General features: G+C 38.1%; 1 protein-coding gene across 5 annotated transcripts in view; it reads left to right on the top strand.

Annotated features, from left to right (window-relative positions):
• glrbb (glycine receptor, beta b) overlaps window positions 1-23,031 on the top strand; it is a 104,514-nt gene that overhangs the window by 3,951 nt on the left and 77,532 nt on the right. For 4 of the 5 annotated variants that reach the window (XM_061976586.1, XM_061976587.1, XM_061976588.1 and 1 more), the window contains exon 2: window positions 16,730-16,868. In XM_061976586.1, the coding sequence (XP_061832570.1) occupies window positions 16,747-16,868 (122 nt within the window). In that variant the 5' untranslated portion in view covers window positions 16,730-16,746. Of the gene's footprint in view, window positions 1-9,862; window positions 9,926-16,729; window positions 16,869-23,031 lie in introns of those variants that run through there. The other variant, XM_072914882.1, reaches the window with a different exon arrangement.

The raw sequence follows: 23,031 nt of genomic DNA, 5'->3' as shown, positions 1-23,031 counted from the left end.
ACTGATGACATAGTGCTGTATTTTACTTCTTTATCTCTTTTTTTTCAACCAAAAATGCATAGCTCTGATTAGGGGGTACTTGAATTAAAAAAATGTTCATAGTGGGTACATCACTGAAAAAAGGTTGGTTCTCAACTAGTGGTTAGAGTGTCCGTCCTGAGATGGGTAGGTTGTGAGTTCAAACTCCGGCCGAGTCATACCAAAGACTATAAAAATGGGAGCCATTGGCACTCAGCATCAAGGGTTGGAATTGGGGGTTAAATCACCAAAAATGATTCCCGGGCGCAGCCACCGCTGCTGCTTACTGCTCCCCTCACCCCCCAGGGGGTGAACAAAGGGATGGGTCAAATGCAGAGGACACAATTCACCACACCTAGTGTGTGTGTGTGACTATCATTGGTACTTTAACTTAACTTTAGTTTTACATTTCTTTTAGTTTCACTAAACAAGCATTTATCACTTGCAACTTGTGTTGTCCCGATACCAATATTTTGGTACCGGTACCAACATGCATTTTGATACTTTTAGGTACTTTTCTAAATAAAGGGGAACAAACAAAATGTCATTATTTTTTACAAAAAATGTTAGGGTACATTAAACATGTTTATTATTGCAAGCTTGTCCTTAAATAAAATAGTGAACATACTAGACAACTTGTCTTTTAGTAGTAAGTAAACAAACAAAGACTCCTAATTAGTCTGCTGACATATGCAGTAACATATTGTGTCATTTATCTACCTATTATTAAGGACACGTGGTAAAATATTAATTATTAATCTACTTGTTCATTTACTGTTAATATCTGCTTATTTTCTGTTTCAACATGTGTTATCTACACTTCTGTTAAATTGTAATAATCCCGTATCCTTCTCTTCTTTGATACTTATACTGTTTGATACAAATTTGGGCATCAATCTGATACCAAGTAGTTACAGGATCATACATTCGTCATATTCAAAGACCTCATGTGTCCAGGGACATATTTCTTGAGTTTTTCAACATAGTATATTGTTTTTAAAAACGAAAGAAGATTTTGTGATTCTAAGAAATATCGATGTAATCATAGTAGTATCGACTAGATACGCTATTGTAGTTGGTATCATTACAGTGGATGTTAGGTGTAGATCCACCAACAGTGTTTGTTTATATTGTAGCATCCCAGAATAGTTGGTGCTGCAGGGGATTCTGGGAATTTGTTCTGTAGTGTGTTTGTGTTGCGGTACACATGCTCTCCCAAAATGTGTTTGTTATTGTTGTTTAGTATGGTTTCACTATGTGGCACATGTTTATGACAGTGTTGTTTAGTGTGGTTTCACTATATGGCACATATTTATGACAGTGCTGTTTAGTGTGGTTTCACTATATGGCACATGTTTATGACAGTGTTGTTTAGTGTGGTTTCACTGTATGGCACATGTTTATAACAGTGTTGTTTAGTGTGGTTTCACTATATGGCACATGTTTATGACAGGTTTGTTTAGTGTGGTTTCACTATATGGCACATATTTATGACAGTGTTGTTTAGTGTGGTTACACTATATGGCACATGTTTATGACAGGTTTGTTTAGTGTGGTTTCACTATATGGCACATATTTATGACAGTGTTGTTTAGTGTGGTTTCACTATATGGCACATGTTTGTGACAGTGTTTAGTGTGGTTTCACTATATGGCACATGTTTATGACAGTGTTGTTTAGTGTGGTTTCACTATATGACACATGTTTATGACAGTGTTGTTTAGTGTGGTTTCACTATATGGCACATGTTTATGACAGTGTTGTTTAGTGTGGTTTCACTATATGGCACATGTTTATGACAGTGTTGTTTATTGTGGTTTCACTATATGGCACATGTTTATGACAGTGTTGTTTAATGTGGTTTCACTATATGGCAAATATTTACGACCGTGTTGTTTAGTGTGGTTTCACTATATGGCAGATGTTTATGACAGTGTTGTTTAGTGTGGTTTCACTATATGGCACATATTTATGACAGTGTTGTTTAGTGTGGTTTCACTATATGGCACATATTTATGACAGTGTTGTTTAGTGTGGTTTCACTATATGGCACATGTTTTTGACAGTGTTGTTTAGTGTGGTTTCACTATATGGCACATGTTTATGACAGTGTTGTTTAGTGTGGTTTCACTATGTGGCACATGTTTATGACAGGTTTGTTTAGTGTGGTTTCACTATATGGCACATGTTTTTGACAGTGTTGTTTAGTGTGGTTTTACTATATGGCACATGTTTATGACAGTGTTGTTTAGTGTGGTTTCACTATGTGGCACATGTTTATGACAGGTTTGTTTAGTGTGGTTTCACTATATGGCACATGTTTATGACAGTATTGTTTAGTGTGGTTTCACTATATGGCACATGTTTATGACAGTGTTGTTTAGTATTGTTTCACTATATGGCACATGTTTACGACAGTGTTGTTTAGTGTGGTTTCACTATACGGCACATGTTTATGACAGGTTTGTTTAGTGTGGTTTCACTATATGGCACATGTTTGTGACAGTGTTTAGTGTGGTTTCACTATATGGTACATATTTATGACAGTGTTGTTTAGTGTGGTTTCACTATATGGCACATGTTTATGACAGTGTTGTTTAGTGTGGTTTCACTATATGGCACATGTTTATGACAGTGTTGTTTAGTGTGGTTTCACTATATGGCATATTCTTATGACAGTGTTGTTTAGTGTGGTTTTTCTATATGGCACATGTTTATGACAGGTTTGTTTAGTGTGGTTTCACTATATGGCACATGTTTGTGACAGGTTTGTTTAATGTGGTTTCACTATGTGGCACATGTTTATGACAGTGTTGTTTAGTGTGGTTTCACTATATGGCACATGTTTATGACAGTGTTGGCGTTGTTCATACGACCACCTTTAGTGTGACATGTATGGCTGTTGACTAAGTATGACCTTCATTCACATGTGATCAGTGTGTACAAAGTTACCTTGGTTGCCTTAATGGTTGACTTTGTCAACTATAGATAAGATTATATTCTTCATCATTATGGCTACGATTTACTGCGATGTGAAGTGAATCATGTAGAGCTATCACGCGCCTTACAGGATTGATACCTGAAATAATCGTACTTGATTCGTCTCCATGGAGACACGGATTAGTGATATGGACAGACATTAGCTGTTAGCTAGCTAGCCATGTCTTAACCTCTTAAGGCCCAAGCTGTTTGTTTACATGTTTTTTTTGTATTTCTCTTTGCTATTTGGGCTTATTGGACCCTAATTAGAATACAAACTAAGAATCATGTTTTGATATCATGTGCTTAGTCCATAAGTAACAAACATGTACTTCATGTTTAGTGACATGCTAATTCCAATTTTTACACATTTTTTTTTCCAAATTCAATTGTATGTTAAACTCTTCTGACACCACCAGATGTCAGTATAAGTGTCCACATAAGCGGCCATAAGACCCCAATTCAGTAGTGTACACAATTTTGGAAATAAGAGCTAAACGGTGCTGTCCACGTATGTGGCCAACTAAGCCTTTTAATGTACTGTAAGATTTTTTTTGTTAAAATAAAGCCAATAATGCAATTTTTTGTGGTCCCCTTTATTTAGAAAAGTATCGAAAAGTACCAGAATAATTTCGGTACCGGTACCAAAATATTGGTATCAGGACAACACTATGTCTATGTAATCCTAAAATATGAAGTCCATTTGAGCACTGACACATTTTCTTTTAGTGCTGGCTATAACTATTTCTTGTTTTTGCTTGTTTGTGCTGCACGGCCATTAAAAGCCACACAAATAGTGTAGAATTTCATCCAGAAAAACTCTACTATGGACAGATTGTATCACACTAATGCACAATTATTCGCTCTAAATGGCTCTTTATGATTTTTTAAACCTGGTATCTTTGTTATATTTTTTGCTTTGAAAAATGTTATTGTGAGGAAGTTGCAAACAGCCCCTTGAGGTGATTTTTCTTCAGTACTGAAGTAATCCATTTGCTTTGTATTTCATGCATTAATGACAAATAATAAGGGCGCTATGATGTATGAAGTTAATTTTCTAAAATATAGGTCACACATGTCTCTATTGCAGTGACGGTGGTATGTGTACCACTAGTGTAGGGGTCGGCAAACCAAAATGTTGAAAGATCCATACTGGACCAAAAAAATATATATATCTGTCTGGAGCCGCAAAAATGTAAAAACCTAATATAAGTGTTACATTAGGCTTTTACATCACATGATTTAAGTGTCTATTTTAGCTATATTAGCCTACTATCAAAATTACTATGTGTCGCAGGCTGACGCAAATCTTAGTTGCCAGAAATGTAATATTTATTCTACACATTTTTACAACATTGAAAAAATATTAGTAAAATGGAGGCTTCTCAGAGGGTGAGATAAATCCTGGAAATTACTGACTTAGAATGTGTGTGTCCAATTTAAAGGAAACGGCAATGTTGTCTTCTTCTAGTGTATTTATTACAATCTTTGCAAGCTGGGTAACATTTGCTGTGGTCTGGAACAACATGGCGCACAAACAACTATCAGAAATGTAGCCAATATCACATACCGAAAATGTGTCATGAGACATTGCAAATATGAATTAAATACACAGAGGACATAAATAAAGGATATTAAATGAGCTCAAATATACCTACAAGCCTAAATAGCACGTTAGCATCGATTAGCTTGCAGTCATGCACTGACCATATATGCCTGATTAGCACTCCAACAAGTCAATAACATCAGCAAAGCTCAAGCTAGTGCATTCACGCACAGCATAAAACATTTGGTGGACAAAATGAGACAAAGAAGGAGTGGCATAAAACATGCCTTTCTGTGGCAGCGTCGGAGATAGTTGTACATGATTGTAAACAAACTAGGCTGAGTTCAAATACCGTGGAAATTAGCAGGACAAAACGGCGCTCGCCAAATACTCTCTTCAGTAAAGCGTAAACACAAACATATTAAACAGGGGGCTTTCTAACAATTAAGAAAGTTTGTGTCATGTTTGTCCTCCTACAGAAACCATATGTTGTTTTTTTTTGTCATAAAAAATACAATTGTGTGCGCTTACGGACTGTATCCCTGCAGACTGTATTGATCTATATTGATATATAATGTAGGAACCAGAAAAAATAATAACAGAAAGAAACAACCCTTTTGTGTGAATGAGTGTAAATGGGGGAGGGAGGTTTTTTGGGTCGGTACACTAATTGTAAGTGTATCTTGTGTGTTTTATGTTGATTTAATAAACAATTTAATTTCTTGTGCGGCCCGGTACCAATCGAGCCACGGACTGGTTGGGGACCACTGGTCTACATAACATGTAATGGTGGTTATTTGGTCAAAATGTTGCTTCAAGTTGCTTTCTGACAGTCGCTTCCGGATGCGCCGTTTTGTGGGCGGTCTTATTTACGTGGCTCACCTTCGACAGCGTCTTCTCCCCGTCATCTTTGTTGTAGCGGTGTAGTGTGCAAGGATGGGAGTGGAAGAAGTGTCAAAAGATGGAGCTAACTGTTTTAATGACATTCAGACTTTACTTCAATCGCTAACGGAGCAGCATCTCATCATCTGGAAACAAGGCCGGAACCTGCCGACCGGAAATCTAAAAACTACAGTTCCTTGGGTGAATAATGTAAACTCACTACACCGGTATGTTTTAGTGCTTTCATGGTGAGTTTACTGACAGATATAAGTAAGAACTTTACACTACTTTATATTAGAAATGGCAACAGCGGAGGATGAATGTCCCATAACAAGAAGATAGAGAAAAATAAGAAGCTTATCGACTACGGTGTCGGCACGGACTACACAGGCGCATTTATGCAGATCCCAAATACAGATCAGCAGGTACCAGAAGGTAAGAAACGTTGCTTTTGCATAATATTGCGAAACAAAACGCCAGATAATATGTCTTACCTTATACACACACACCATAATAATACTCCTATGTTGAAGCACATCAAACGGTGCAGCCTACACTTATCTGTTATGTTTGACTGCCATCTACTGGTCACACTTATTACACCATGTACCAAATACAATTGTTTCGAGGTGGGTAAGCTCAACCAAACGTATTCCTTACATTAAGCGCACCGGGTTATAAGACGCACTCTCGAGTTTTGAGGGAAAAAAAGGATTTTAAGTGCCCCTTATAGTCCGAAAAATACAGTACATATAGACGAGTATATTCATTTTATGTAGCTGTGCCATCACAAACCACAACAAGTATAACTCATCGCCCTCATTTGCATCCGCACTAATTTGTACCCCTTCAGAGATACACACCTCTTGCGTAAGTCATCTCATCGGTAGAAGTCCGTCCAACAAGAAACCGTAAATATTCCGCACATCTTATGCGACACACACACGTCTGCACTTCAGTGCTGACCACAGCAAACAGAACCAGGGCCATCTTGGTTGTTGTTGTTAGCAGGAAAGAAGACTTCAGCCGCCGGCAAAGTCAGTTTGAAGGATTCGTCTCCCGAGATTCTACAAGCTGGCAGCCTCGAAGGCATGTCCGTTAACGTTTAACAATTTGTTCAACTCGTTTATTAACTGTGCTTTATTACTGGCGCCAGCCGAACATGGCAGCAGATGAAGATCGTTAGATTGGGGGATTGTTTGGTCGTCTGGTGATGGCTGAATTATAAAAGAAGATAAAAAAGCTCAACTATTAAACCATTTGTACAATCTGACTTGAAATCCTTCCATTCACAAAAACATTTTCTTATTAATCATTGAAGTACAATTGCCTAGTTTAGAATAAGGATATTGCAATGGGTTGTAGCTATCAATTAGTTTAGTAATTGAGTACATCTATCAATTATTTTTTTCAATTAATGGGTAATGGGATAACATACTCAATGTGCCTCTTATGGAAAATAATCCAAATAAAACAAACTATTTCTGCTTGCCATAACTTTCATTCTTTTTTTTCAAATAAATGCATATCATCAACATTTACCGTATTTTCCGGACTATAAGGCACACTTAAAATCCTTTTTTCCCCCTCAAAACTCAACGTTGCGCCTTATAACCCGGTGCGCCTAATGTAAGGAATAATTCTGGTTTTGCTTACCCACCTGGAAGCAATGTTTTTTGGTAGATGGCGTAATAAGTGTGACCAGTAGATGGCAGTCAAACATAAGAGATACGTGTAGCCTGCACTATGATGGCAATATGACTCAAGTAAACATCAACATTTGATATGTTCCATTAATAATATAGAACATTACACACGGCACTCAAAAATCTATCGAAATGTTTTAATACGACTGTGGTAAGCTATGAAGCCACACCGCTTGATGTGCTTCAACATAAGAGTATTATTATGATATTGATAACTGCACTTTGATAAACTGGCACCAGCTTGCTGGCTTGAATACTAAGATGAAAACAAGAGACATTAACGTCCCCATAAAGATACGACATACCGAATTTAAACTTATAAAAACACATTGCCGTCGGAAAAACTACGCTATTCAAAGCACATTGAATCACAAGCTGTGCTATTTTATAAAAACAGAGTGATCGTTCTATACTCAAAGGATTACGAGACAACGTTTTTTTTTACGGTGCGTTCAAGGACCCCTGTACAAAGTAGGATGCCACAACGCCCGCCAGAAATAATAATAATAGCTTTGATTGGTTACACAGTTGTTATTGAAATACATCTTAATGTGCTACTGTACAAACCAATATTTAAAACAATAAAAGTTTAGCTATTAAACATAAGATAAATAGTGGGCTTTCTAACAGTGTGTCTATTATGTGGGCTTTGTACCGAGGATGTCGTTGTGGCTTGTGCAGCCCTTTGAGACACTTGTGATTTAGGGCTATATAAATAAAGATTGATTGATTGATTGATTAATTTTAGTTATTTAAAAAAAAATATATATATTCAAATATACAGCGATAATATTGATAACCATTTATATTGTTACATCCCCATAATTGTGAGGGAGTGAAACCATAAAAAAATGAACAGATTTTTTTTTGTTTTTAACATTTCACCATTCTTAACCGGCATACAAGTGTAAACAATATGAATATTAAGATGCAAACATCAGTGTTGAAGGCTTAAAAAAAACATTGACGTTGATTAATTACAGTAAATTACAGTATTTATTTTCTCGCTGAGCACATGTCTCATGAGGTCTTTCTTGGCATCATCCATGACGGTGGCTCAAGCGGTTTTGCTCAAAGCAAGACTGTTAACTGATAAGTACCACGGCTTAAAATGATAGGTAACAATATGCCATTATGTAAAGCTACTTGATTATTTTCCATGTTGCTAAGAGGTAGGTCATGCATGGGCCAAATAACACATCTTTGCAGTTTGACTCCAAACCAGGATCGTTTTGTGTGTAAGGTACACTAACCCGATGTATATTTTTAAATGTCCTAATTAATGAACCACTGTTGACCTTGCAAGGGCTACACAGTAAAAGGTGCTCAACAGGGCAATGGCGGCGCGTCTCCCTATGAATACGATGATAAACGAGCCGTAGAAGAGCAGGCGGTGAGTTGCCGGGCCAAGAGAGTCTGTCGAGACAATAAACTGCTTCACTTAATGTATGGGATGCTTGAGCACAGTGAGGAGAGGTTTGTCTGCAACGTTTCTATCCTGTATATTTAAAGGTCAATGTGATGCTATGATAAATGCATCACGTGGTCACTCAGGGTACTGGTAGCTGATTTATGGCTGCTATTACACTGCATATGTTTGTATACTAAAGAACAGTGTGGATGTATGGTAAACACATGTGGTGCATACCACGGTGCAGCAGCATGGAAGTCCTACGCGCCACTGCACCTCTAAATAGACGCTAATTTGAGTCCTTGGAGGTCACTTTGGCCAAGACGAGTTCCGATTCATGAGTCAGTCACAGTACTCAACTGATTGGTTTTATGCTCGTCACTTTGATCACTGCGCCCTTTAGGTAGTCCTCCACTGGGAAGTCTGTCATTTAAAATGCCAAAAGTCCTGTTCTCTACTACATAGAAGTGCAGTGGACCACCTGCAATTTAACAATATACAGCATACATGTATGACGAAACGCCATGTCAGTGCAAGACAGCGGCACTCTATGTACAGTCGTGGTCAAAAGTTTGCATACACTTGTAAAGAATATAATGTCATGGCTGTCTTGAGTTTCCAATCATTTCTAAAACTCTTATTTTTTTGTGATAGAGTGATTGGAGCACATACTTGTTGGTCACAACAAACATTCATGAAGTTTGGTTCTTTTATGAATTTATTATGGGTCTACTGAAAATGTGAGCAAAGTATACATACAGCAATGTTAATATTTGCTTACATGTCCCTTGGCAAGTTTCAATGCAATAAGGCGCTTTTGGTAGCCATCCACAAGCTTCTGCTTGAATTTTTGACCACAAAATTGGTGCAATTCAGCTAAATGTGTTGCTTTTCTGACATGGACTTGTTTCTTCAGCATTGTCCACACCTTCAAGTCAGGACTTTGGGAAGGCCATTCTAAAAACTTCATTCTAGCCTGATTTAGCCATTCCTTTACCACTTTTGAGGTGTGTTTGGGGTCATTGTCCTGTTGGAACACCCAACTGCGCCCAAGACCCAACCTCCGGGGTTTTTTTTAGGTTGTCCTGAAGAATTTGGAGGTAATCCTCTTTTTTCATTGTCCCATTTACTCTCTGTAAAGCACCGGTTTCATTGGCAGCAAAACAAGCCCAGAGCATAATACTACCACCACAATGCTTGACGGTAGGAATAGTGTTCCTGGAATTATAGGCCTCACCTTTTCTCCTCCGAACTTATTGTTGGGTATTGTGGCCAAACAGCTCATTTTTTGTTTCATCAGACATCACATGGACACAGATAAGACCTTCTGGAGGAAAGTTCTGAGGAAAGCGCCTTATTGCAGTGAAACTTGCCAAGGGACATGTAAGCAAATATTAACATTGCTGTATGTATACTTTTGACCCAGCACATTTGCTCACATTTTCAGTAGACCCATAATAAATTCATAAAAGAAGCAAACTTCATGAATGTTTTTTGTGACCAACAAGTATTTGCTCCAATCACTCTATCACAAAGAAATAAGAGTTGTAGAAAGTATTGGAAACTCAAGACAGCCATGACATTATATTCTTTACAAGTGTATGTACACTTTTGACCACCACTGTACCTACGGACTTTGTTACAATCCGGCCTCAATACTTGCAGCAAAGTTAACACAAAATAAAAATGTATCATAAAACATCCGGGCAACAGGCAAGCGGTGTGGATTATGCAGTCTGGTGATGTACGATACCACGGATCTTCTTTCTGAAGTAAAATTTAGGCTGATTTGGTGATACCCATCCGATACCGATACTTTGTGCAAATATATATAATGTCCATTTTAATTTTAGCTGCTCTTGAGGAATGATCTTCAAATGGTATTAAATGGTAGAGCGAAACAAACAATAGGGTTATTCTGCACTGAATATTATTTATTCTCTCTGTATGAAGTGTCTCCAAATAGCCTACAATACAATGATACATACACTTGCTGTTTTAGAATACTGAGTAACTCATTTTAATTGCCAGTAATTTTCTTAAACAAATACAGTTTAACAATGGCTGTTTTATTGCAATTGCTGTGTATAATTTATTGACACCTAGATCAGTGGTTGCTTCAGCTTTTTTCCACCAAGTACCACCTCAGAAAACACTTGGCCCTCCAAGTACCACCATAATGACCTAAAGTGCAGTAGTGTAGTAGACCCAAGTATTCATTAAAAACAAGGCAGAGTGTATTTATATACAGGTATATTTAATATTGTTGGCCACAATGCACAAATATCAACAATGATACTCCATATACAGTATATATTTACAGACTTCTTTGGCGTACCACTGTTTAAGAATCACAGACCCAGATAATCAATTATTTCGGAAACCTTACCTGAATAAATCGAGGCTTTTTTGCCAATGTTATTTTAGTATAGTGTCATATACTGTAAATATATATAGTTTCAGCACAGACTGAATGATCGAGCACATTACATACTTACCTGGGCGGAAGAAAAAGTAGTTCCCACTAATAGCATTTTATTTCGACAAGATCTCAATGGTCGAGTTACTTTACACCAGGGGTGCTCATTACGTCGATCGCGAGCTACCGGTCGATCTCGGAGGGTGTGTCAGTCGATCACCATTAAAAAATAGTCCTAAAAATGAGCGATCATAAATCTTCACTATGACGTCACTTTCGTCACTTGATTGACATTCACGGCACCCGAGGGTCTTCTGAGATGACGCTGGCTGCTGCCAGCTCATTAAAATTACCGACTGGAAGGCGAGAAACACTTTATTTCAACAGACTCTGGCGCGTACCTGTCGTCAACTCCAAAGACCAACTGCACAGTTGCACAATAAAAGCGCTACTTCCTCCTGCCTGCGCTACCAAAATAAGAGTCTCAGAAAGCTGGCGTGCACAAGCTAGCAAGCTACGGAGTTTGCCGACAATGTATTTCTTGTAAAGTGTATACAAAGGAGTACGGAAGCTGGATAAATAAAATGCCAAAAACCAACCACTTTCATGTGGTATTGGACAGAAAGGAGGACTTTTTTTCTCCTCCATTCGAAAATGCAGACCTTATTAGCACCACTGTCTGATTCCAATCAATGCAAGTCATCAGAATCAGGTAATACATCAACTTATATTCTTGTCTTCATGAAAGCAAGGAATCTATATGTGTTAAACATGCTGGTATTATCTCTAAACACTTTTAACTTATTAACAATATTAACTATATGTGTTAAACATGCTTGTTTTATCTTTAAACACCTTTAACTTATTACCAATATTAACTATAAGTATTAAACATGCTTGTATTATCTTTAAACACCTTTAACTTGTTAACAATATTAACTATCTGTGTTAAACATGCTTGTATTATCTTTAAACACCTTTAACTTGTTAACAATATTAACTGTGTTAAACATTCTTGTATTATCATTAAACACCTTTAATTTATTAACAATATTAACTATATGTGTTAAACATGCTTGCATTATCACTAAACATCTTTAACTTGTTAACAATATTAACTATATGTGTTAAACATGTTTGCATTATCTTTAAACACCTTTAACTTAACAATATTAACTATATGTGTTAAACATGCTTGTATTATCATTAATCACCTTTAACTTGTTAACAATATTAACTATATGTATTAAACAAACTTGTATTTTCATTAAACACCTTTAATTTATTAACAATATTAACTATATGTGTTAAACATGCTTGTATTATCATTAAACACCTTTAACTTGTTAACAAAAACATATGTTTCATAAATAAGTAAATATAAATTATATATATGAATGAGGTAGATCCCCACGACTTGATCAATTGAAAAGTAGCTCGCCTGCAGAAAAAGTGTGAGCACCCCTGCTTTACACGGTGTTCCTGTTAATAATAGACGTTATCTCAAGTAACTAAAATAGCAAAAGTATCGATATATTGCTTCGAGAGTCGATTTTAGGGCATAACGATCTGGTGTTGCCAGTATCGATCTGCACATCACTAACGCGTTTGATCACCATCAAGTGGTTGTAGCACAAGCCTGGCAACCACCATGAAGAAAAGACCCTAACACAAATATTATCTGTTGTATCCATTATCTTTCGCTATCATTCATAAGTGTTGAGTACCTGTACATTTTATTATTGAAAATGTACTTAATAAGAGAGTGAGGCATATTTAGGGCTTAAACCTACAGTATATTGTCCTTTGATGCATTAAACTTTAGCTTCCCGAGGGAACAGTGGCAATTAATGAGTGATAGGAAGGGTTTGGGAGCTGAATATAATCTAATAATAATGCAAATATTGTTGGGGACAAAACAATTGTTGGAAAAGTCAAGGTCAAGCTAGCAGGAGGGCTTGGAGGGGGATGAGCGTTGGTGATGTAGCATCATAGTCCAGGCTTTGTGTTGAAAATAGACATTTTTATTTCTCACACTTATTTGCTATTTGTTGGTGAGCTCAGAATGTCACCCCTGTGAATTGTGTAGATCTACTGTATACAGTTCAATAAAAATGCGGCAACAAAATAACATCCCAGGAATGTGCAAGCACACACATGAACTATTAACGCATTAGGTAATCATGTCTGGGGATTTGTACATCGTTAGGATATTATCGATACTGATACCAATATTGATATTCCTTATCAATACCGGTATTCATCAGTACTCTTATCGATACTTTATGTAATTTGCGTAAATAAAGATGTGAAACAATGCATTTTTTACTCGCATTTTTACTAGCACATAGGGTTGTGCACCAGCAACATCATGTAACATCTCACAGCAGGGACGCATTTTATCAACACTTGCTTTTTAGGTCTTAAACAAGTCAACTGTGTTTCCACTGCAAGGTGTAATGCAATTGTTATGTCATCATTTTGTAAAGACCACACACTGTTTCTATTCATTACAATTACACTCACTATATTCATTTAAAATATTAGTAATATAATAATAAAGTAAAATAATAGTAATTTATAGTATTCATGTTCATTCACAAACCTTTAACATGGTATCTTACAACAATTATATAATATAAATCAATACAATTAATCGGCATGTTAGGTGGGTGTCTATTTTGTAACAATAGGAATTGTTATTTGTGTTTATGTTGAACATGGAACTATTTGAGTGACGGGCCGGAAGCCAGTGTTGACAGCCACTGACGTATACAAGTATGTGTCGTGTGTGCATTTTATAAATTAAAAGACCCAGTAATCATTTAAATTATTCACTTTTTTGAGTGGATTGATATTGGCCTGTGGATTAGTGGATCGTTTAGAGGACGGGTGGGTTGATGAAGAGCCGTAGTGGCGGTCACAAGTTAAGTGGCGTTCACTTCAGACTGACACTAACGCTTACTTATCGTGCGTGACTTTGGGGACTAGGTTTTAGAATAATTATGTGTAAGTTATCACACAACTCTTATGCTTAAAGGCCGTTGCTATAGTTATTATCAATTGTGCTGAAGTTGTACTTTTATATCTGTGCAAAGGGACAACTTGCAAATCCAAGATTGCGAGTCGTCTCGTATGAGTGTTTGTGTACAGAATAGGGCTGCAACTAACAACTAATTTCATAATTGATTAATCTGTCGATTATTTATTTGATTAATCGATTAATAATCGGATAAAAGAGACAAACTACATTTCTATCCTTTCCAGTATTTTTTTGAAAAAAAAACAGCATACTGGCACCGTACTTATTTTGATTATTGTTTCTCAGCTGTTTGTAAATGTTGCAGTTTATAAATAAAGGTTTATATTAAAAAACTTAAAAAAGTAGCCTCTGTGCATGCGCATAGCATAGGTCCAACGAATCAATGACTAAATTAATCGCCAACTATTTTTATAATCGATTTTAATCGATTCAATCGATTAGTTGTTGCAGCCCTAGTCCAGAACATCGAGTACCGTGACACAGACAAAGCAGAGACAGGGCAATGTCAGCACATTTGCATTTCTGAATAATCATATATTGTGTCCAACTGGGGCTGCTGAAATTACCCCCCTTCTTTCAGAAGCAGCTTCAGTGATGTAGCCAGGGACCTCCCAAATAAAAATAGGAGCATATGGGTCTGGACCTTAGAGCGTAGGTTGGATCTAGTACAGCCCAAAACGTCTCTCCTCATTGAGCCAAATTGAACTCTGTCTCTGAATGATTCCTTGCTTCTTGTCTGTTTAATAGATGTCATCTGTGTTTGAACCTGACACTAGGAGGAAATATTGTTGTGTTGCAAACATTTGTGTGGTGTCGCTTCCTTATTTGTGATGATTCCAAGCTTATTATCATCTACCCGTGCGCAGTAGCGGCACTCGAACTGAATGTGACCGCGTGTCATAATTACAACGATCAGCTGGATGAAACCAATACTGATAGCATTATCATTAGTCCAGAATTTTAACGGTCTTCCTGGACTGACCCAATTAGAAACCGGTACCAAAAAATACCGGTACACGGTATACAGGTAAAAGCCAGTAAATTAGAATATTTTGAAAAACTTGATTTATTTCAGTAATTGCATTCAAAAGGTGTAACTTGTACATTATATTTATTCATTGCACACAGACTGATGCATTCAAATGTTTATTTCATTTAATTTTGATGATTTGAAGTGGCAACAAATGAAAATCCAAAATTCCGTGTGTCACAAAATTAGAATATTACTTAAGGCTAATACAAAAAAGGGATTTTTAGAAATGTTGGCCAACTGAAAAGTATGAAAATGAAAAATATGAGCATGTACAATACTCAATACTTGGTTGGAGCTCCTTTTGCCTCAATTACTGCGTTAATGCGGCGTGGCATGGAGTCGATGAGTTTCTGGCACTGCTCAGGTGTTATGAGAGCCCAGGTTGCTCTGATAGTGGCCTTCAACTCTTCTGCGTTTTTGGGTCTGGCATTCTGCATCTTCCTTTTCACAATACCCCACAGATTTTCTATGGGGCTAAGGTCAGGGGAGTTGGCGGGCCAATTTAGAACATAAATACCATGGTCCGTAAACCAGGCACGGGTAGATTTTGCGCTGTGTGCAGGCGCCAAGTCCTGTTGGAACTTGAAATCTCCATCTCCATAGAGCAGGTCAGCAGCAGGAAGCATGAAGTGCTCTAAAACTTGCTGGTAGACGGCTGCGTTGACCCTGGATCTCAGGAAACAGAGTGGACCGACACCAGCAGATGACATGGCACCCCAAACCATCACCCAACCATGCAAATGTTGCATTTCCTTTGGAAATCGAGGTCCCAGAGTCTGGAGGAAGACAGGAGAGGCACAGGATCCACGTTGCCTGAAGTCTAGTGTAAAGTTTCCACCATCAGTGATGGTTTGGGGTGCCATGTCATCTGCTGGTGTCGGTCCACTCTGTTTCCTGAGATCCAGGGTCAACGCAGCCGTCTACCAGCAAGTTTTAGAGCACTTCATGCTTCCTGCTGCTGACCTGCTCTATGGAGATGGAGATTTCAAGTTCCAACAGGACTTGGCGCCTGCACACAGCGCAAAATCTACCCGTGCCTGGTTTACGGACCATGGTATTTATGTTCTAAATTGGCCCGCCAACTCCCCTGACCTTAGCCCCATAGAAAATCTGTGGGGTATTGTGAAAAGGAAGATGCAGAATGCCAGACCCAAAAACGCAGAAGAGTTGAAGGCCACTATCAGAGCAACCTGGGCTCTCATAACACCTGAGCAGTGCCAGAAACTCATCGACTCCATGCCACGCCGCATTAACGCAGTAATTGAGGCAAAAGGAGCTCCAACCAAGTATTGAGTATTGTACATGCTCATATTTTTCATTTTCATACTTTTCAGTTGGCCAACATTTCTAAAAATCCCTTTTTTGTATTAGCCTTAAGTAATATTCTAATTTTGTGACACACGGAATTTTGGATGTTCATTTGTTGCCACTTCAAATCATCAAAATTAAATGAAATAAACATTTGAATGCATCAGTCTGTGTGCAATGAATAAATATAATGTACAAGTTACACCTTTTGAATGCAATTACTGAAATAAATCAAGTTTTTCAAAATATTCTAATTTACTGGCTTTTACCTGTATATCCCAGGTCATGTGCGACACTAAAGTTTATGATTTGCAAAACATCTTCATTTTTGGCCCCAGAACATCCCTTTGAATTGTTGTTTTTATTTATTTTTTTACGCCCCAGGCTCCACTCGCTCCAGGATGGGCATCAAGAGACTATTCTTCTTCCTGGTGCTCCTCTGTGTCTGCCTCCAGGGAGCATCTGCCAAAGAAAAGGGAACCAAAAAGGGGAAAAAGAAGGGGCAGCAGGTTTATTGCCCATCGTAAGTACACTGCAGCAGGATTTGTTATTGTTTTCGTGGTAATGGAAATTTCCCGATATTCCCAACTTATTGTATGTTTGGTACATTGTACTCATAGCTGTTCTTTAAAGACACATGTTCTGGGACAGTAAAATATCACAGATCCATGCAACTGAGAGGTGGACTGATTATTCCAACGATGAACATGTTTCATGTTTTAGGGCTCCACTGTAGGGAGGTAACCATATGTATAATAATGATAATCGCAGTAAAACTCGGCGGTTAGTACCGTATTTCTCACATAAACTTGTGGCGGATGGGACGTGGCCAGGTTGGTGTCAATATGCGACATCAAATCATTTGCATAATCTGTGATGATGCATATATTTTCTTTAATTTAATTAAATCTGTGTTATTTGCATATATTTCAATCTGTGTTAAATTGACATGAGATGGCAAGTGTATTTGTAATTACAGGGATATATTCACCAAACTGTGTGTGTGTGCTGACCAACTACGGAAGCCTGTTGCTCAAACTCTTCATTCTAAAACAAATAACATAGTATCGTATTTTCCAAACCATAGGGCGCACCGGATTATAAGGGGCCAATGAATGGTCTATTTTTTTTCATATATAATGTGGCCCGTGAAAAATCGTCCGACCGGAACTCTCTTTTAACTAAAGTTCCTTGGGTGAATAATGTAAACTCACTACACCGGTATGTTTTAGCGCTTTCATGGCGAGTTTACTGACAGATGTAAGTAAGAACTTTACACTACTTTATATTAGAAATGGCAACAGTGGAGGATGAATGTCCCATAACCAGAAGATACAGAAAAAGAGGAAGCTTGTCGACACGGAATACAAAGGCGCGCAATTTTTCAGGATTTATGCAGATCCCAAATACAGATCAGCAGGTACCAGAAGGTAAGAAAAGTTTGCGAAACAAAACGCGAGTTAATATGTCTTACCTTATACACACACCATAATAATACTTGTATATTTAATGCACTGACAATCCATCAAGCAAATATTTTTTTATTTTAACAACTTTATTAACACAGGAAGTGAACTCACGTGATGTCAGATAAACCAGAAATGAAGCCAAGTGAACACTCAATTTGTCTTCATCAATAAAACGTTTACAAATTCAAACTGGAAGACGATAAACATATTCAAACGTTCTCTTAAAAAGCCAGAACAAATGGATGTTTCTTATGCCAAGAAAATATATTGTGTGTCTACAGTATTTATTTCAGTTAGTTTAAAAAAAAAAATACAATGTTGTTAAAAGATTTCAGTGTGTTTAACTTTTAACTTTTTGAGCACATCCAACAATACCGCAATAATAATGATAATTTTGCTCACATTAACCATTATATGACATTTTTATTGTTACATCCCTAGAATGTTGTGAGTTACTTATGGTTTATTTATGTATCATTTAGGTATACGTTCAGAATCACTCTAAAACTCTACTTCCATTCCTACTGCTTCTGTCTTTGCCATTCTGGCTGGCAACAGCGTAATTCACCGATCACACACCATTTCTAACGGCCCGCAGTTACGTTTGCGTACTTAATTTAATAGTTCATTAAAAAACTGCAATACTGTGACAACAATGCAGCATATATGCCAACTAGTGTTGTCCCGATACCAATATTTTGGTACCGGCTCCGGTAATAAAATGTATTTAGATACTTTTCGGTACTTTTCGATACTTTTCTAAATAAAGGGGACCACAATAAATTGCATTATTGGCTTTATTTTACCAAAAACCTTAGAGTATATTAAACATATGTTTCTTATTGCAGTTAAGTCCTTAAATAAAATAGTGAACATACTAGACAACTTGTCTTTTAGTAGTAAGTAAACAAACAAAGACTCCAATTAGTCTGCTGACATATGCAGTAACATATTGTGTCATTTATCTACCTATTATTTTGTCATTATTAAGGACAAGTGGTAGTAAATGGATTATTAATCTACTTGTTCATTTACTGTTAATATCTGCTTCCTTTCTCTTTTAACATGTTTTATATACACTTCTGTTAAAATGTAATAATCACTTATTCTTCTCTTCTTTGATACTTTACATTAGTTTTGGATGATACCACAAATTTAGGTATCGGTCTGATTCCAAGTCCTTACAGGATCATATATTGGTCATATTCAAAGTCCTCATGTGTCCGGGGATGAGTTTATAAACATAATATACATTTTAAAAAAACGAAAGAAGATTTTGTGATGCTAAAAAATATCGATGTAATCATAGTAGTATTAATATATTAGTATATACTATAACCTGCTCAGTCGCCTTGTGGTTAGAGTGTCCGCCCTGAGATCGGTAGGTCGTGAGTTCAAACCCCGGCCGAGTCATACCAAAGACTATAAAAATGGAAACCAGGGTTGGAATTGGGGGTCAAATTATCAAAATGATTCCCAAGCGTGGCCACCGCTGCTGCTCACTGCTCCCCTCACCTCTAAGAGGGTGGAACAAGGGGATGGGTCAAATGCAGAGGGTAATTTCACCACACCTAGTGTGTGTGTGACTATCATTGGTACTTAAAAAAAAAAATTATGGACAAGATACGCTCCTGTACTTGGTATCATTACAGTGAATGTCAGGTGTAGATCCACCCATGGCATCTGTTTACATGAAGTGCATCATTAGCGGTGACGCCGGTGAGCTTCGGTGTGTAGTGAAGCAGGGATGATACTTGTAAGAAACGTACTTTATTTGTCGCCATGGAGACAAGGACTAGTGATTTAGAAGTAGCTACAACACTGCAGACTGCGGATGGACTCTAGCCGCTAGCTAGCAAGCCATGTCTTAAAGCACCTCTTCCTGAGGGTGTTTCAGTGTTATAACTTCACCTTTATCTTTAGTTTTTAAGCCAAAATGCGTCCGTTCTCCCTTTTCTGTCTACACACTGTGTCTGCTTGTAAGTACTCTGTGATTGTGCGCTGCCGAATATGCTCCTCTGCTCGTAAACCAGCAATGACACGACGTGACGACTGGGGCGCGGGTGTGTGGGAGACCCGTACATTTTAGAGTTGTTATAGTACCGAATATGATTCATTAGTATCGCGGTACTATACCAGAGGTGGGTAGTAACGCGCTACATTTACTCCGTTACATCTACTTGAGTAACTTTTGGGATAAATTGTACTTCTAAGAGTAGTTTTAATGCAACATACTTTTACTTTTACTTGAGTATATTTATAGAGAAGAAACGCTACTTTTACTCCGCTACTTTTATCTACATTCAGCTCGCTACTCGGTACTAATTTTTATCGATCTGTTAATGCACGCTTTGTTTGTTTTGGTCCGTCAGACAGACCTTCATAGTGCCTGCGTTTCAACAAATACAGTCACTGGTGACGTTCACTCCGTTCCACCAATCAGATGCAGTCACTGGTGACGTTGGACCAATCAAACAGAGCCAGGCGGTCACATGACCTGACTTAAACAAGTTGAAAAACTTATTGGGGTGTTACCATTTAGTGGTCAATTGTACGGAATATGTACTGTACTGTGCAATCTACTAATACAAGTTTCAATCAATCAATCAAAAGTGTGAAGGAAAAAAGACCCTTTTTTATTTCAATCGTACATCCCGTCAAAAGCCTAAAGACTGACTGCACAGTTCCTGTCTTCACAATAAAAGTGCCGCTCCATCGCGCCTGCGCTTTCAAAACAAGAGTCTCCGAAAGCCAGCGCAAACAAGCTAGCAAGCTACGGAATTTGCCGCCAATGTATTTCTTGTAAAGTGTATAAAAACGAATATGGAAGCTGGACAAATAAAATGCCAAAAACCAACCACTTTCATGTGGTATTAGACAGAAAGGAGGAACTTTTTTTCTCCTCCATTTGAAAACGTGGACGCTATCAGCACTACTGTCTGATTACAATCAATGCAAGTCATCAGAATCAGGTAATACACCAACTTATATTCTTGTCTTCATGAAAGAAAGGAATCTATATGTGTTAAACATGCATGTATATTCATTAAAACACCTTTAACATGTAAACAAAAACGGCAAAATAAATAAATATAAATTATATACTGTATATATATATATATATATATATATATATATATATATATATATATATAAATGTGTGTGTGTATATATATATATATATATATATATATATATATATATATATATATATATATATATATATGTGTATATATATATATATATATATATATGTCTTAATAAGGTTATCCAAAAAATAGTGCTCGATACCGTATTAGAGCGCAATATATGTATGTGTGGGAAAAAAATCACAAGACTACTTCATCTCTACAGGCCTGTTTCATGAGGGGGTTCCCTCAATCATCAGGAGATGATTGAGGGAACCCCCTCATGAAACAGGCCTGTAGAGATGAAGTAGTCTTGTGATTTTTTTCCCACACATACATATATATATATATATATATATATAGATGATATGTGTGTGTATGTTACTCATCAGTTACTCAGTACTTGAGTAGTTTTTTCACAACATACTTTTTACTTTTACTCAAGTAAATATTTGGGTGACTACTCCTTACTTTTACTTGAGTAATAAATCTCTAAAGTAACAGTACTCTTACTTGAGTACAATTTCTGGCTACTCTACCCACCTCTGTACTATACTAATACCGGTACACCGTACAACCCAAGTCCCAAGCATGACTCTAATGTAGATATTTTCCATTAAGGTGGCGCTTTTAACATCAGTGCAAGTTGGCGCCCACAGAGCACATTCCTTAGCTGACTGTAATGAAGTGTGAGTCTAACAGATGAGTCGAGAGAGTTGTCCACACTTTGTTTGATGGACTAAAGCGGCCAATACATTTCCCAAAGCTAAATGAACATCAATGGCCTGACAGGCCCATAGAGTCGATATATACTGTATACACAGTATATTGGAACACTGCCTTCACCGCTTCCTTAAATGGTATCAAATGTCTAAGGACAAAAGCGAAAAATAACAAACGCAGTGCTGGTATTGGAAATGTCTTGACATGTCTCAGAAGTGCTTTGTGGACGCAAGGAGCCACTTGGTTGCAGTTTAGCTGCAGTGCTTGTTGGAAGAGCGAGGCAAAGGGGGGGAAAAAGAGGTTTATCGGATGGGAATTATGTTTCACTTTGATCATGGCAGCCGCGCAGCAAACACACACACACACTGCGCAACATTCCTGCGGAGCGCTCAAACCGGTCCTCAGTGCAGGATAACGTTCTTATAATGATATGTAAAGTGCTTTGAGAAGGGGAAATTCTTTGGCAGGAGGTTTCATCACCACCCACAGGGAAGGCTTTTTCTTCTCTTGTCTCCTGCCAGACGTGCTCTGCCTCTCCGCCTCCGCCACATCCAAACATCCTCACGCTTCATGTTACACTTGCTATCTTTTTGCAAAAAAATAAATAAAAAAACCCCACAAAAAACAGTTTTTCAGCAGACTTAAGTGGGAAAAGATGTGCTGTGTTTCAATGCATCAAATCAATGCGACTCATCGATCATGTTAATCAGGAAACATTTTAGTAGGGTTGTTCCAGTACGATACCCATATTGGAGCCCTGCGTGTTGGCCAATACCGATATTGATTCAATACGATATCAGCACGAGGTATACCATCCATCCATCCATCTTCTTCCGCTTATCCGAGGTCGGGTCGCGGGGGCAGAGAGGGAAGCCCAGACTTCCCTCTCCCCAGCCACTTCGTCCAGCTCCTCCCGGGGGATCCCGAGGCGTTCCCAGGCCAGCCGGGAGACATAGTCTTCCCAACGTATCCTGGGTCTTCCCCGTGGCCTCCTACCGGTCGGACGTGCCCGAAACACCTCCCGAGGGAGGCGTTCGGGTGGCATCCTGACCAGATGCCCGAACCACCTCATCTGGCTCCTCTCGATGTGGAGGAGCAGCGGCTTTACTTTGAGCTCACCCTATCTCTAAGGGAGAGCCCCGCCACCCGGCGGAGGAAACTCATTTCGGCCGCTTGTACCCGTGATCTTGTCCTTTCGGTCATGACCCAAAGCTCATGACCATAGGTGAGGATGGGAACGTAGATTGACCAGTAAATCGAGAGCTTTGCCTTCCGGCTCAGCTCCTTCTTCACCACAACGGATCGATACAGCGTCCGCATTACTGAAGACGCCGCACCGATCCGCCTGTCGATCTCACGATCCACT

This window comes from Nerophis lumbriciformis, linkage group LG16 (genome assembly GCF_033978685.3).
Source record: "Nerophis lumbriciformis linkage group LG16, RoL_Nlum_v2.1, whole genome shotgun sequence".
NCBI lineage: Eukaryota > Metazoa > Chordata > Actinopteri > Syngnathiformes > Syngnathidae > Nerophis > Nerophis lumbriciformis.
Note: the sequence above shows the minus strand (reverse complement) of the source record. Positions and strands in the feature narration are given on the sequence as shown.